The sequence below is a fragment of the Azolla caroliniana genome, unplaced genomic scaffold (assembly GCF_043228905.1).
Source record: "Azolla caroliniana isolate FFs.n. ecotype wild unplaced genomic scaffold, voAzoCaro1.0.p SCAF_8, whole genome shotgun sequence".
In the NCBI taxonomy this organism is placed as follows: Eukaryota; Viridiplantae; Streptophyta; class Polypodiopsida; order Salviniales; family Salviniaceae; genus Azolla; species Azolla caroliniana.
The window spans coordinates 2,928,783-2,943,749 of record NW_028230443.1 but is presented as its reverse complement, the minus strand read 5'-3'; the positions used below and the strand labels follow the sequence as shown (position 1 = coordinate 2,943,749).

The following is a 14,967-nucleotide window of genomic DNA, read 5'->3' as shown; positions in this document are numbered from 1 at the left end:
AGGATACCCAAGTCAAGCGAGAACTATGGGGTATCATTTCGGCGGTGAAGGCTGATAAGGACTATTTGATCGGGACAGAGGTAATTATCGAAACGGAATGCCTCCCAATTCTCGGAATGGTTTCCAGATGCGCGACTCCCGACCTGGCGATGCTCAGGTGGATCATGTACATAAAGTCCCTTAATCCGGAGATATGGCACATCTACGGAAAGGACAATGACATGGATGACATGCTACCAAGAGCACGATACAACAACGAGGACGACATAGTATCGGAGGATGAAGAAGTCGTCATGGACTTCTTCCAGTCGGCCCTAGTTGTTGGCAAACGGCCGAAGCACTCCGACCTTGCACGAGTTCGACGAGGACAACTATGAAGGGGACTGGCTGCTCGTCAGGAGGTTCTTGAGCACAATGATGGTGGATGCAACATGGACAAAGGAAGAGGCGAGCCGGATCAGGAAGAAAGCATACCAGTTTTTCCTAAGGGATGAGATAATATGGTGACACCCGAAGAAACGGAATGGTACACCACTCCGGGTGGTGACGAAGATAGAGGAACAGTCAGTGTTACTGACGGAATTTCATGAGAGTCCCTGGTTCAGACATTGGGGGATGTGGGCCACGTTCAAGAAGCTGAAAGAAAGGTACTGGTGGCCGGGATGTACAAGGATGTGCACCATTTCATGTCGATGTGTGAGAGTTGTGAAGTGCATTCGACAATCTGGCACCGTGACGAGCTTCACCAACTTACCCACCAACCATACACTTCAAGTGGATGGTCGATTTAGTTATGATGCCGATGGGAGTGGGGCAAATGCAGTACCTGGTGCTCGCAAGAGACGAATGCACCGGTGTGTCGGTTCTTAATTGAGGATGTGATTTGTTGGTACAAGTGCATAGGGGTGGCCGACCGAGGAGAGTTGGACATGCAAGAAGTCGAGGAGCTATTCAACCGATTAGGGGTCAAGCTTTCCCTCACAATGACATACAATCCGGACGCAAACAGAAAGGTCGAATGCGGACATGGGCCAATCGTGAAGGCAATTATGAGAGTGTGCGACGGACGGATCGGGAATTGGCCGCGACTTCTCCCTTATGCGCTATGGGTTGATTCAGTAACTGGGTACATGCCAGGAGAACTTATGTTCAAATAGAAGCCGATCATGTGGTGGAATGGACGATAACCTCATGGATGACAGTCAACTGGTCGGACGAGATGAATTGGGAGGAGTTGATGGTTGTGGGGATTCGGCAACTTGAGCAGAGACCGGAAGATGTGGAATGAGCGAAGGAGTGGACGAAGAACAAGGGGCGGTTCAATCAAACACACCGACTGCGACCGAGGAAAATTGAAGAAGGTGATTGGGTGTTGGTCTACGATAGCAGCCTGGATAACCAACACATGTTGACACGGAAATTCGTGACATGGTGGTTCAGACCGTATGTGGTGGCAAGTGCCAACGACAATCCGACCTACCACCTTGTAGAGCTCGCAAAACGACAATAGGAGTGCCGGACGTGAGCAAACAAATAAAGGCCTTCAAGAAGTAGCACAAGGCAAAACTGGACCCGTAGGTGGAGGATGACGACGGAGCCGACGAGGCTAAGGCGCCGAACGAGGACCCGACCGGCAACAGATTGGAGGAGACCAGTATACGCGATTACTCGAATTGCGTTATTCTGTCTCAGTGTCTCGCAATTTAGAGCCTTCGATCCTGTCTAGTGTTCCCCTACCTCTCTCGGGATCAAAGATCCCTCCTCCTCGTAGCCTATCCATTTCTCCATTATTGTCCTTTGAATAACAGCTTCCCTAATCAGTAGAGCGTTAATGATTTCCGATCTCATAGTCCATCCCCCCCTGATTCCATGGAGTATGTTGGCTTGATCTTGTAGTGGCAGTGACATAAACCGTCTCCAACATTCTATACTTTTTCCTGGACCTTCTGCAATGTATCCCCATGACAATCCCTTACTTGATCCAAGTAGTTGATGAGATTCATCCTTGAGACATGGGTTCCATAGGATACGTTGACTGAGCCTGGCAGGTTCGGACCTCGGATGATCGCACTTGAGCCCTCGTCTAATGTCACACCATGCCTTCCACATGGATGCACTGAATCTATCTTCCAATTGGCAGGAGAAACTAGGTTTGAGATCCATGTTTAGAATCCATCCCGTTTGGGGGGCCCAATTGACCCCTTTTCGTGGACCAAAGCATTTGCCAAAATAGAAACTTCTTAGCACTTATCCTTAACACTCCACTTTTATAAAATGTACATCCTTCCTTTCATTTTTACTGCATATCTCATTCTTGTATTTTGTATAATGTTAGATGACATTTCCTCCATCTATTCCCTCTTAACAAGGTTCAAACCCTTCACCTCTTCACCTTATTGTTCAAGTGCTTAGCTCTCACCATGAGATGTTGAGTAAAACATACAAGCACATGTTAGGATTTGCTAAAGACTTTGATTACACCACTAAGATATACTAAATCCTTATGATAATGAAATAGATATTGTTCATATACTAGAGAAGTCTACAATTGTCATGCCATGCATGCACTGAACTAAGAATAGTAAGTAAAGACCTCACATTGAAGAGGTAAAGATAATCAAGTGAGAGATAACATAATGATATTGTATTTGACAATTAATTTAAACTATATTGTGTGATGTATCTATTGGATGTTAAGATTATCTTCTCTATTATGTTTCTCTATCTATATCATACCATTCTATTCAAGTATACTGTCTTACTAATATGAAAGACATAAAAGAAGAAAACAACGTCAACCCTCAATCAAGATCTCAACCCTAGATTAGGTGACCCCCCAACCCATATTGCATAAAACCTCACTCTGTTTGGAAGAGGTAGAAGAAGTGAACACCGACAACTCACCTACTTGAAAACTAACTCGTGGCACAAATATATTTACTTCTCATTCTAACTTTCATATTCTTATCCTAAAGGTTTATATTCCCAAACTACCATGTTAATATTTATATTTTATAGTTGTACTTAACTATTCTATAGGCTTATCAAATTATATTATTGGACATATGTGTGAAATAACCAACAATTATTGATTTTGGAAAAACAATGATAAAAAAAGTCATGGTGGCATGTAGTAAATAGTTATAGAAAAATGAAATGTTCATGATTGATGATAGTTAACCACTTGTTGGCTCCTTACTACAATGTTTTGGAATGTGTAATAAGTTATAACATCCCCACTAGAGAGAAAGAATGTAAAATCCTTGCAAATGGATATACTTTGTACTTAAAGAACAATGTGATGAGAGGGTAAGTACTTAATCACAAAGCTTAGGTTGTTGATTGCACAAGATGCATTCTTGGTACCCAAAGGGGTGTAGTGGCTTTTCAAACAAGTAGAACAAGAGTTGGTATTCCTTGAAGTTATAGATTACTATGGTCTCAAACACAAGATATGCCAACTTTGCAATGCCCGATTACAAATTTCCATGAACGTAGTAGGCATCACTTTGTTACATGCTCAATGCCCAGATATATTTGGGCATATACTTTTGTAGTGTGGGTTTCTATATTGGAGTTCCAAAACCCACATTTCAATGGGTCTTCTCACAGTCTGCCTTAGATTTCCCTTTATTGCACTTTTGAATAGTTTTTTTAGTACTTGAGGTGTTTGGCATATTGTGTGTGTGTGTGTGTGTGTGTGTGTGTGTGTAAAGTGTTTGTATTTGAGGCATGATTTGGGGTGCAAAAGACATATTAAGAATTTAAAGGGTAGAGTACTTTAATATTTCTCATTGGAGGAAACTTGAAGGATGATGTTGCTTGTGGAGATCCAAATATACGAGTGGCTAAGGTATTATACCACCTTTTTTTTTGCCTTCAAAGATTTTCTTCAATAGTATTAACGAAAAACACTTGAAAGCTACAACTTGAGCTTGTCTGCCCAAAAGCTTACAATTTTATTTATTTATTTTTTTCCAAAACAAAATATACTTCTTATACCAAGCATATATGCATGTGAATCATCAGCATTACTCCCAACATGTAAAGAACAATGAAAATCCAACTCCCAAAGTGAGAGTTTCCCTTCCATATGTCTCAAGAAAAACAATATTATGAGCATTATATCCACCATATTGTGATGCCAATGCATCTCCGATATTTTGATACATATCCATCAGAGCATATGCTATACTGCCGTGTGAATCAATCCTTGGGAATATCTGACAGGCTCAAGGAGAATAATTGATGACCTAAGGTAGCGAAGCCATAAGCATATTGAGCAACATTTTTCCAATCGAAGTTGTCAATACAATTTTTTCTTTCTTTTTGCAAACTTTTGGAAGTCCCAATGAATGAAATGCAATCACTCTCCCTCCACAAGAATTTGGTTTAGATAACCAACCCCCACACCATTGTCACTCATCTTGATAAAAAAACAGGAAATCAGCTTCCTCAAGTCCACATTCAACCATCTCGATGTTACAGATTATCATATTATATCACCTTTGTGTGTTGGCACATGAATTCTTAAGTTCACTATATCCAAGGGAGATCCCAAGGTCATTGTCAATGCGATTGCCAAGTGGGATAATTTCGACAACTTCATGGTTCTCTGATAATTCTTCAATAACAAAGAAAACTCTATAATTCCTTCAATGTTTTGGGTTTGGAAAAGTTCTACCTTTATTTACAAAATAAAACATTGTGAATGATTTTTTGATATTGAGAGAGAAAAGCTTATTTTCAACACATCACATTATTATATACGTTGTCGTAAAAACGTGCGTGCATGTGCTACTCGATTGGGACCATGTGGGTCTTTGACTATGGAGGTCACAAGAACTTCAAAGATGAAAATATGACAACTTTGAATGTGTCTATAAATTATTTTTATGATCAGGGCATGAATTGTATTTGTAAACAATGTTTACACTAGAAAGGGGGGTCTAGAAGTATACCATTAAAGTCACACTTTGCCATTTTCACATTCAAGTTATAAACGCCTCTAGTAAACTAGCAAGACTTAGTAGAAGACACTATCACAAGCATGAATATAGACTCCTATAGATAATAAGATGACAAGATTCCATTCCTTTTGGATATATCGTTTTTATTATTTATGAGTCCCATAGATCATATCTGGCATCTCAATTAAAACATACCCAAATGGCAAACATGCCATCTTGTATAGTCTTTCTGTAAAAATCTCGCCTTACTAATGGGAAAGTAGTTCCTTTTTGGGAAAAAAAAACATACCCAAACATGATATTTAAAGTCCTTTCTCAATACTTGTAGGCTTAACATAGTGCTCACTTGTCTCTCTTATCGTTCTTGTCAAATATCCACAGTGTATCATTAATTATATTATTGGTTCTCCCTCTAATGTGTTTTTGCTATTTTCCTCTCCGAAATTCCTAATTTTTCGTACTAATTCTCTTGCTCATTCTCATGTGTTTCTACGGGATATTACAAATAAAATCATTATGCAAAGATGAGCCTCAACTCCCATAGAGTTTCATTCTTCTTTTGATGGGAGATAACTCAGTATATTGCTATTTCCAATGACCAAGGTGAGTGTAGGAGACTAGATGTGAACTCTCAAAGATGGATGCAATAGGCTATATTTGAGCTCTCAACATACTACATGTGTTTCTAGGGGCTATTTCAAATAAAAACAATATGCAAACATAAACCTCGACTCCCATAAATTTTCATTTTTCTTTTAATGGGGAGCTGACTAGGTATATTGCCATTTCTAGTTACCTTCTCTGCTATCTCACAAGATATTATTCTTTTAAAGTCCTTTGTCAAATAACCATTATCAATAACTCCATAAGGACAACTAGGAGGACAAGGATAAATAAAGTTAAGACACACAATATGATATATTTATTTATCAAAAGACTTTCTCAAGGTCACGCACCATTTATGATATGATAAAATGATTGGTGAGGAGAGCATATCCTTTATATAATATCATGAAGTGAGAGAAACAACTGACCCTGTAACTCTTCACATGTTGTCTTTATGGTCTCTAGTTGAAACACGTAATTGTATCAAGTGAGTTATGTATATGGAATTTTTAGTCCCTTCTCGCATACATGTTATTGTGTATAAAAGGGTGTGCTAACAACTCAAATAGAGAAAGGGCATCTATGGCATTTGAAGGAACTAGCCCTAGAAAGTGCACGGGCTATCACTTGATCCTACTTCCAACATCCTCCTTAGATTTGCCACTGAAGACAACTCAAAAGCCCAAGAAGGAGCTTGATCTTGGAGAAACTACCAACCTATTTTAGGAGATCAAAGCATTAGCGAGCAAAAGTGTGCATTGGTTGATCGAGAGTTACAAATTAAGGCACCACAAAGAGCACAAGAAGAAGGCAAAGCAAGAAATGCTAGCCTTCCAGATTGAGTCCTCCTACAATCAACAGAAGAAGAACAAGTGGTATATAGCATAGAGCAAAGGAGGCATTCCTACTTTCCACCTTTGGGCACGTCACATCACGACAATGTCAATATGCAAAACTGGAGTTATTCAAGAGATAAATTGTCATTCGAGGTTTGAAGTTGACAACATGCAAACAATGACTAAGACCATCACAAGATCTTTAATGATTCAAGAACCAAAAAACAATGGAATACTAGAGCTCAATTATGAAAGCCATCTTACCCCAATTTAGTTCAATGTTTCCTTTGAAGTTTTGATGTTAGAGTGATTTTGTAAACTTGAAATACCTTTATGAAGTTTTGATGTTAGAGTGATTTTGTAAACTTGAAATACCTTTATGAAGTTTTGATGTTAGAGTGATTTTGTAAACTTGAAATACCTTTATGAAGTTTTGATGTTAGAGTGATTTTGTAAACTTGAAATACCTTTATGAAGTTTTGATGTTAGAGTGATTTTGTAAACTTGAAATACCTTTATGAAGTTTTGATGTTAGAGTGATTTTGTAAACTTGAAATACCTTTATGAAGTTTTGATGTTAGAGTGATTTTGTAAACTTGAAATACCTTTATGAAGTTTTGATGTTAGAGTGATTTTGTAAACTTGAAATACCTTTATGAAGTTTTGATGTTAGAGTGATTTTGTAAACTTGAAATACCTTTATGAAGTTTTGATGTTAGAGTGATTTTGTAAACTTGAAATACCTTTATGAAGTTTTGATGTTAGAGTGATTTTGTAAACTTGAAATACCTTTATGAAGTTTTGATGTTAGAGTGATTTTGTAAACTTGAAATACCTTTATGAAGGTCAAGATTGGTATAACATCCCATCAAATACTTCAACATAGAAATATGAATTCAACCATGTAACAAGGACATGTTGCTCAAGCGTGCAAGAAACCAATTATCATATTTTGTGTTGAGATTAAAATGTCATGTTTTTTTTTTTCCAAAATAAAATAAAATAATGTCATGTTATGCTCTAGGAAAGACCTTCTATAGTCATAATGGCTCAAACAACCAAAAAAATGCATTGGTTTAACGAGGGAAGACCTTTATTATCTCGATTCTCAATGACTCCAAGAGTAGAAAAGATGGATAACCTTTATCATCTCCATGATTCCAATAATAAGAAAAGATGAATATTGTGCTTAACGCAATACATGAGCAAATAGTTTCCGTGGTCTCAAGGAACGATCTTGTTGTACACTTTAAAGCTCAAGCACATGTCGGATATCAATTTTACGTGATGGTAAAAAAAGAAAGCTAATATTTATTCTAACATTAACTTTTGGGTCTAGTACACATACAAAATATGGGGTACAATAGTAATGACAACCAAAATTATGATATTGGCACAAAGGAAAGAATATATTGTTTATTATACGCGACTTTCTTCAAAATGCCCAACTTCTCATGGGCCAAATGTGGTGAACTGATATTATTAAGGGATGAATGTTCAATGAATGACCTTTGCTCTAGACCCGTTCCTTTGCTAAGCTTCTTCGACTAGGATATGAAATTTGATATATTAATAGATTCATGAGGGATAAACGATTTGTTAATTGTGTTGTAGTGGATTAATTGAAATATTTTTGTATCAAAATTACTATGAATTTAATATGAGGAACACGATGCTTTGTGATAAAGAAAATTGCAATAAAAAACTACTTTTTCTAAGAAACACACACACACACAAACACAAACACAATTAAGAGTTTTACTCAATCTAGAAATAAACTAAAATACAAAGTTTTGATATGAAGAAAATACTATAAAACAAAGACTAATATGACAAAAGCTCTAATGCCACTAGAATATTTCTCACACTAAGTGTCACCTTGTGACAATTGAAGACTTCTCTTGGAACCAAGAGCCATGGGCCATCTCATACTAGAGAAGTTCTAGTGCCATTAGAATATCTCTCACACCAGGGTCACACGAAGGGGGTGTGTGTGAAAATTGAAGACTTCCCGTGGAACCAAGAGCCATCTCATACCAGAGAAGTTCTAGTGCCATTAGGATATTTCTCAAACTAGGTGGCTATGTGTGAAAATCGAAGCCTTTTTGAGGGACCAAGAATAGTTTTTGATACCAAAGATGTTGTAGGGCCACTAGAAAACTTCACACACAAAGTATCTATGTGTGAAAATTGAAGACTTCTCATACATGTAGACCCAAGATGCTAGTAGAATTTACCAAGAGACCTTCACCAAGAGACCTTCAACTAATACAAAACTTTTACAAGCCAAGTAGAGGAAAGAGTGGCAATAAAATGGTCAGTGAGAGGTCACATTCTCCTCTCATTTTGTTGTGAAAAGAAGCAAGAAAAGGAGGTGTGATGGCAACCAATGCTGGTGGTGAGGATGTGGTGTTGTTCAGCTCCTTCAACTATTCCTTGGGGCGTGATGGAAGCTTCCATCGGAATACTTCGGAGAATCTAGGGCTTCTCCCAGCATTGCCTTCCGGGAAGCCCGTCTCGACAAGAGACATCCCTCTCAACCCCGTCCATGGGACGTTTGCTCGTATCTACCTCCCGCACGAATGTCACGAAAGTGATACCGATCCAAAGAGCGGACAAAGCGTGCCGAGTCCGGACACCGGTAGGATTACTAAAGTAGACGGGGGCGGGCCTCGGAAGCTCCCAATTCTCCTCTATTTCCATGGCGGCGGGTTCATCGGCGGGAGCACGAAGCTCCCGTCGGATCACGGATTCTATTGCAAGCTCTCCTTACGAGCCGAGGTGATCATCGTGTCGGTCGACTATCGCCACGCGCCCGAAAACCCGTTGCCCGCCGCCTACCACGATTGCTTCGAAGCCCTCCTATGGCTCGACGAACAAGCCAAATTAGCGTCATCGGTTTCTTCTTCTTCTTCTTCTTCTTCTTCTTCTATAGCCGTGTTGGATCCATGGCTCGCGAAGCATGCTGACTTCTCGCGGTGCTTCCTTGGAGGCGATAGCGCGGGGGCGAACATCGTCCACCATGTGGCGTTGAGAGCGGTATTAGGAGTAGAGTTCAAGGAGGAGGAAGAAGAACAAGAAGATGGAGGAAAGATAGGGTTAGGGTTAGGGTTGAAAGGGTTGATTTATATCCATCCTTTCTTTACGTGTGTATTGGAGGAGGAGGACAACCCATGGGAGGTGGTCGAGGCGAAGCTATGGGAGCTAAGCGGTGCGAGGGAGGGGGGAAGGTTCCGGAACCCCCTCGTGGGACGAGGGGCCCAGATCTTGGAGCGAGCGGAGCTCCCACCATCGCTCGTCGCGATCGCCGGGAGAGATTATCTCAAAGGGAGAGGGGAGAGGTACCATGTGGCGCTTCGCGATGCCGGTAAAGAGTCGAAGCTCTTCCTCTCGCCCGACGAAGACCATGTCTTTCATCTAAAACACCCCGACTCGGAAAATGTTGGCCCCTTCCTCGAGGAGCTCTCGGCCTTCCTCGCCAGTTAGTTCATGATCATCCCTACTTTATCTCTCTTTCCTTGGAGCATCTCTCATTGTCTCTTGAATTGCATCTCCTTTTGCTTCATCAAGCTCCCTTAATTGAAGAAACTCAAATTTGGTTTGATTTGTTAAAGTTGGTGTTCATAATAGCAAATATTTTGTCTCAAATTAGTTTGTTTTGTTAAAGATGGTGTTCATAATAGCAAATACTAAGGTGTCTCAAATTGGTTTGGTTTGGTTTGTTAAAGATGGTGTTCATAATAGCAAATACTAAGGTGTCTCAAATTGGTTTGGTTTGTTAAAGATGGTTGGTGTTCATAATAGCAAATACTAAGGTGTCTCAAATTGGTTTGGTTCGTTAAAGATGGTGTTCATAATAGCAAATACTAAGGTGTCTCAAATTGGTTTGGTTCCTTAAAGATGGTTGGTGTTCATAATAGCAAATACTAAGGTGTCTCAAATAGGTTTGGTTCGTTAAAGATGGTGTTCATAATAGCAAATACTAAGGTGTCTCAAATTGGTTTGGTTTATTAAAGGTGTGGTAACAAATCAAATGAAAACAATGTGACACTTGAAGTAGAGGGTCCTTATCGCCTTTACCTCACCCAGGGCAAGATTTTCTTCATCTTTGTTGGCACAACAAGTAGAAGCCCTTGTAATACCCGAATGATCCCTAGTTAACCCATTTCCAATATTCAAGAACCAAGCTAGTAAAATAATTGGATTTTCGCAATAGTTCTACAATGTAGTGTGAATGTATTATTGTTATTTGAGTTGCAGAAAGTGTATATCCAAACTTGTTTGAATGTTTGTGGGGAAAATAATTGTGTAAAGAGTGCCTAATCTAGAAGGACTATATAATTATTTGATGTCAACAAACTCAGATATTTAAATTGTTGGATGGGCATGTGAAAAATAGTGAACAAGAACTCCTAGAGGATTAACCTCCATTTTGTAAGTTTTCCATTGAGAGCACAAAGTGGTCAAAGTGGAAAGACAATTCATGTCCCAACAAGTAGTAGCGAAACTTGTTAACACAATAAATCATTCCAAAGGCCTCTCATTGTCATATTGAGTAATTGTTGTTGGCCTTTGATAAATTTTTACCAGTGCAATAGATTCTAACTTAGTGGTTGAACCACTAGTGTCTAGAATGTTTGCTCCAATGGACTACAATTGTTGGAGACCTCCCTTATAGCTTAGGAATAACAAAAGGTTTCCATTGTAGACTTGTAGTTGCTTAAGAATTATACAAAATCATTCATTACACCTACGAATGATTTTCCAAGCCTTGTTCTCTCTATCCAACTGAAACCAATTAATACATATTTCAGCATACTTTGAATGCTCTGGAACAATATCCTTTCGGGCATCTTTCCAATATCAAAACATTTTTCTTTATCCAAAAGTGTATGCATAGATGAAATGCATTTAATCTATCCAATTGACCACCAAAATGAAGCATATGATCATTTATGCCCCACCAATGCTTAGTATGTTGTCTTCCCGTCCTTCGCTTTCTATTGCACCTCTCCGGTGCAATTCCAAGCCATCCTTGTCGATTGGGGAGGACTTTTCCCATACCCTCTTGTACCCCAAAGTTCCCCAATCCCAAAGATGAAGTGCAATGTAAGTCCCGATACCTCCGATCAACCCATAAGAGATTGAGTAAGTGAGTGGCATGAGAATGATGGTAACGAACGCGGGGATAGCTTCTCTCATATCTTCCCACTCGATCTCTTGTACCGACTTCATCATAAGGGCGCCCACGAGGATAAGTGGTGGTCCTATTGCCCATGCCGGGATGGACGATAGCAACGGAGTGAAGAAAAAAGATATGAAAAAGTAGAATGCCACAATGATGGATGTAAGGCCAGTTCTCCCTCCTTCCTTTATCCCCGTGGCCGACTCGAGATATGTTGTTACCGAGGAAGTGCCGAGAGTAGCCCCTATTATGATCGCCATTGCATCGCTCATGAAAGCAAAATATTGACCTTCGAACTCCCCATTCTCTTGCATAAATCCTCCAAACTTCGCCATTGAATAGAGAGTTCCCGTGGTCTCGAGTATATCGACATACAAGAATGTCACTAGAGCTATCCAAAGTTGTCCTTCCTTGAAGTGCTTGAAGCTAAGAGCTCCGGCCGTCTTCTTGATCGTGTGGACATCCACCACTTTCTTGAAGTAATCGAATAATGCATCCCCACTGGTCGTGTACGGGAAGAAGGTTACCTTAGTGCCTCGGAACCATGAAACCGCGGTGACAAACACTATGCCATATATCATGGCTCCTTTTATGTTCTTGATAAGGGCATACCCAATTATGACAAAGCCAAGGAGGCCGAGCCACATTGTTGGGCTCTCCATACGGCCCCGTAGGCATAACACACTATTAGAGACCGTACCGCCAGGCATGAGCATAGTGGTGCCATTGGCAGTTGTGATAACCGGAGCCACGGAGACACTTTCTGTCAATCATCATGGCACGAAGTCTGGCTTAGGTTAAAAAACTCTCTACATTAAAATTAAACTCGGATTTTACGGAGTGTGGATTATCGACGATAAGTTTCTAATGACCGGCTTAGGTTAAAAAAATCTCTACATTAAAATTAAACCCGGATTTTACGGAGTGTGGCTTCTCGACGATAAGTTTCTAATGACAATGTTTTCATTGAGACCTTAGCTTCCAAGAAAACCCTCTATACCATATATGCATTCAAGGCCCTATGTATATAATCCGTTATTGATCTTTCAATATTTCGCATGAATAAAATGATCCCTTCACCTATTAACTATATGTGAACCCCTTCCAATGGTATCCATTTGTTAAGTAAATTATGACTATAAAACCCCCCTTATGTTGAGCTTGCGTGCTATGGTTACTTACTTATGATGAGCAACAATGATTATTACCTCGGCAACCCCCGAGGGTGAGAAGTGTGGAAGGGCTAAACCCGATGAGACCAATGCCTTCACTTGACTGAAGGCCAATGAAAGCTAGGTAGAGCCCAATTCCGGCCGATGTGGCGATCCGGATTGTTTTCGGGACAGATCTGGCCAAATGACTACGTAAACCGACTGCCGCGATAAGAAGGAAGATAAAGCCTTCGATAAAGATGGCCGCTAGCGCGCTCTCGTAGGATATGCCACCGGATCCATGGAAACCAACAACAGTGTAAGCAAAATATGAATTGGTCCCCATGCCAGGGGCAAGGGCTAGGGGGAGGTTAGCAAATAGACCCATGATAACACAGCCCACAAGGGATGAGACAATGGTGGCAACAATGAGATCCTTTTTTAGTTCATCTAAGCAACTTTGGTAACCTATGTTAATAGGGTCAAATTTGCACTCATTTCCGGGATAAACAAGGTATAAATCCGAAGTAGTACTATTGTTGTTGTTGTTGTTACAATCTGAAGGTGAGATCGAAGGTATGTTGCAAGATGGTGTACAATCGGAGACTTTGCAAGTGCCACCAGATTCCGTAAGGATGCTCGAATTCACGGCTAATATGTATGCCATGGTGAGAAACGTGGTCGTGCCGGCTCGAACCTCTTGTGTGAAATGGGTATTTCTCTCTTGTAACTTGAAGTATCGACCCACGATGCTTTTCTCCACACTTTTGTTGAGCCGATGCACCAGAGAATGGGCTCTCGGCTTTTGTGGTTTGATTGTAGTTTCCATTGTTGGGTGTCTTCAAGAAAATATATCCAAGGTTTTTGGAATCGGTGGGTTTCCTTTTGAAGACTAAGCTAGTTACATTACTAAGGTATTTGGCTATGGTGGGTTTTTCTCTTGTGTATGTGCACCTAACTTTATTGTGTGTTTCGCACCATACACATAAAGTTGATGACATATGTCCTTTACTTTGTTGCATTTTATAGTGTTTGTTTTAGCATAAAGTTTCCAAAACTTCTCTCCTTACTTTGATTTGAATACATAGAGTTGAATCCTCAATGTGCATGTGTACGTAATGCCTTCAATACGCAAAGCCACAATAATGAAGCTCGCGTCAATCATTCTGATTATTAATCGCTTGTGTCGGAAAGTCCAAATTCGAACATGTCGGTTACAAAGAAGATTGAATAACGTAATCAAACCTCACATTTGTTCTTCCTCATTCACACTTTAAACTCACTATACAATAGGTTCGCATGCCAATTCTTTGTATTCCACTTGACACGTCCTCGATGTGATAAGAAATAAGGGCATAAATAAATGTGTATGATAAATAGTAACGTTAGTCTATATTGTTCGCGTGTTGAATGAGATGCTTGGTGCAAATGTTTTGATGGGCTTTTTGGTCTTTTGGCCAACGTTCACTTGAAAAAGTTGAAATGATTGGTCATAAAAAATGGGTAAGATAAATCACTAAAATGGGTGCACATTCCACACTAATGGTGCATGGGAAATGGTAATTAACAAAGAACTCGCGGTCATCATTTTGGCCAAAATCCTCACCTAAGAAAGTAAGAAAGAAAAGAACAATCAATATGGTTGTATGCATAGAATGAACCATACGTATCATATGTGCATTCACATTCGAGAATGATTCAATCAAACATGTATGGTAAATCATCTCAAAGTTGGATTGGATTGACTATGGTCTATATTATATATTGATTCACTCTCAATCCTAATAAGTGGACTCTAATCCATTGTGAACCACCAACATAAGTATGGTTGCAATATTTGCATTGTATCACATGCATACTTTTGGGATGCTTCGTAAGAATCAAGACATCTCTATCATCCTCACTTTAGAACTTTACAAAAAAAGGAGTATGAACTATAGAGATTGAATCAAAATATGTCATTATAAATTATAATCAAATGTTCAAAAACCCATAAAACGTACATTCGAGAATATGAAGAAAACATGACATAGGCAAATTTCTAATAACAAAGAAAGAAAGAAAAAGAAGAAAAAAGAAACGATCAAAAACTCATAAAACATATATTTGAGAATATGAAGAAAACATGACATAGGCAGTAGTAGAATAACAATTTACCATTAGGGTGAGCTAATTTCTAATAACAAACAAAGAAAAAGAAAAGTAACATGACACTAACA

At 39.5% G+C, this 14,967-nt stretch overlaps 2 protein-coding genes across 2 annotated transcripts; one reads left to right on the top strand and one right to left on the bottom strand.

Moving 5' to 3' along the window:
- The first annotated feature begins 8,664 nt into the window (after window positions 1-8,664).
- LOC147860777 (putative carboxylesterase 1) lies at window positions 8,665-10,060 on the top strand. The gene has a single exon (XM_087323322.1). The coding sequence runs from the start codon at window positions 8,792-8,794 to the stop codon at window positions 9,896-9,898; it is 1,107 nt and encodes a 368-aa protein (XP_087179448.1). The 5' UTR covers window positions 8,665-8,791; the 3' UTR covers window positions 9,899-10,060.
- A 1,213-nt stretch (window positions 10,061-11,273) lies between these two features.
- Window positions 11,274-13,679, bottom strand: LOC147860776 (adenine/guanine permease AZG1-like). Its single transcript, XM_087323320.1, has 2 exons — window positions 12,806-13,679; window positions 11,274-12,360 (listed from the first exon to the last, which is right to left on the bottom strand). The coding sequence occupies exons 1-2, from the start codon at window positions 13,575-13,577 to the stop codon at window positions 11,366-11,368; spliced, it is 1,767 nt and encodes a 588-aa protein (XP_087179446.1). The 5' UTR covers window positions 13,578-13,679; the 3' UTR covers window positions 11,274-11,365.
- Between the last annotated feature and the right edge of the window lie 1,288 nt (window positions 13,680-14,967).

Bases quoted from the DNA above. Each gene is read 5' to 3' on its own strand.
- LOC147860776 (XM_087323320.1), bottom strand. From the start codon at position 13,577: ATGGAAACTACAATCAAACCACAAAAGCCGAGAGCCCATTCTCTGGTG. The intron at 12,361-12,805 runs GTAATAATCATT...GATGATTGACAG, and splicing joins CACCCTCGGGGGTTGCCGAG to AAAGTGTCTCCGTGGCTCCG.
- LOC147860777 (XM_087323322.1), top strand. From the start codon at position 8,792: ATGGCAACCAATGCTGGTGGTGAGGATGTGGTGTTGTTCAGCTCCTTC.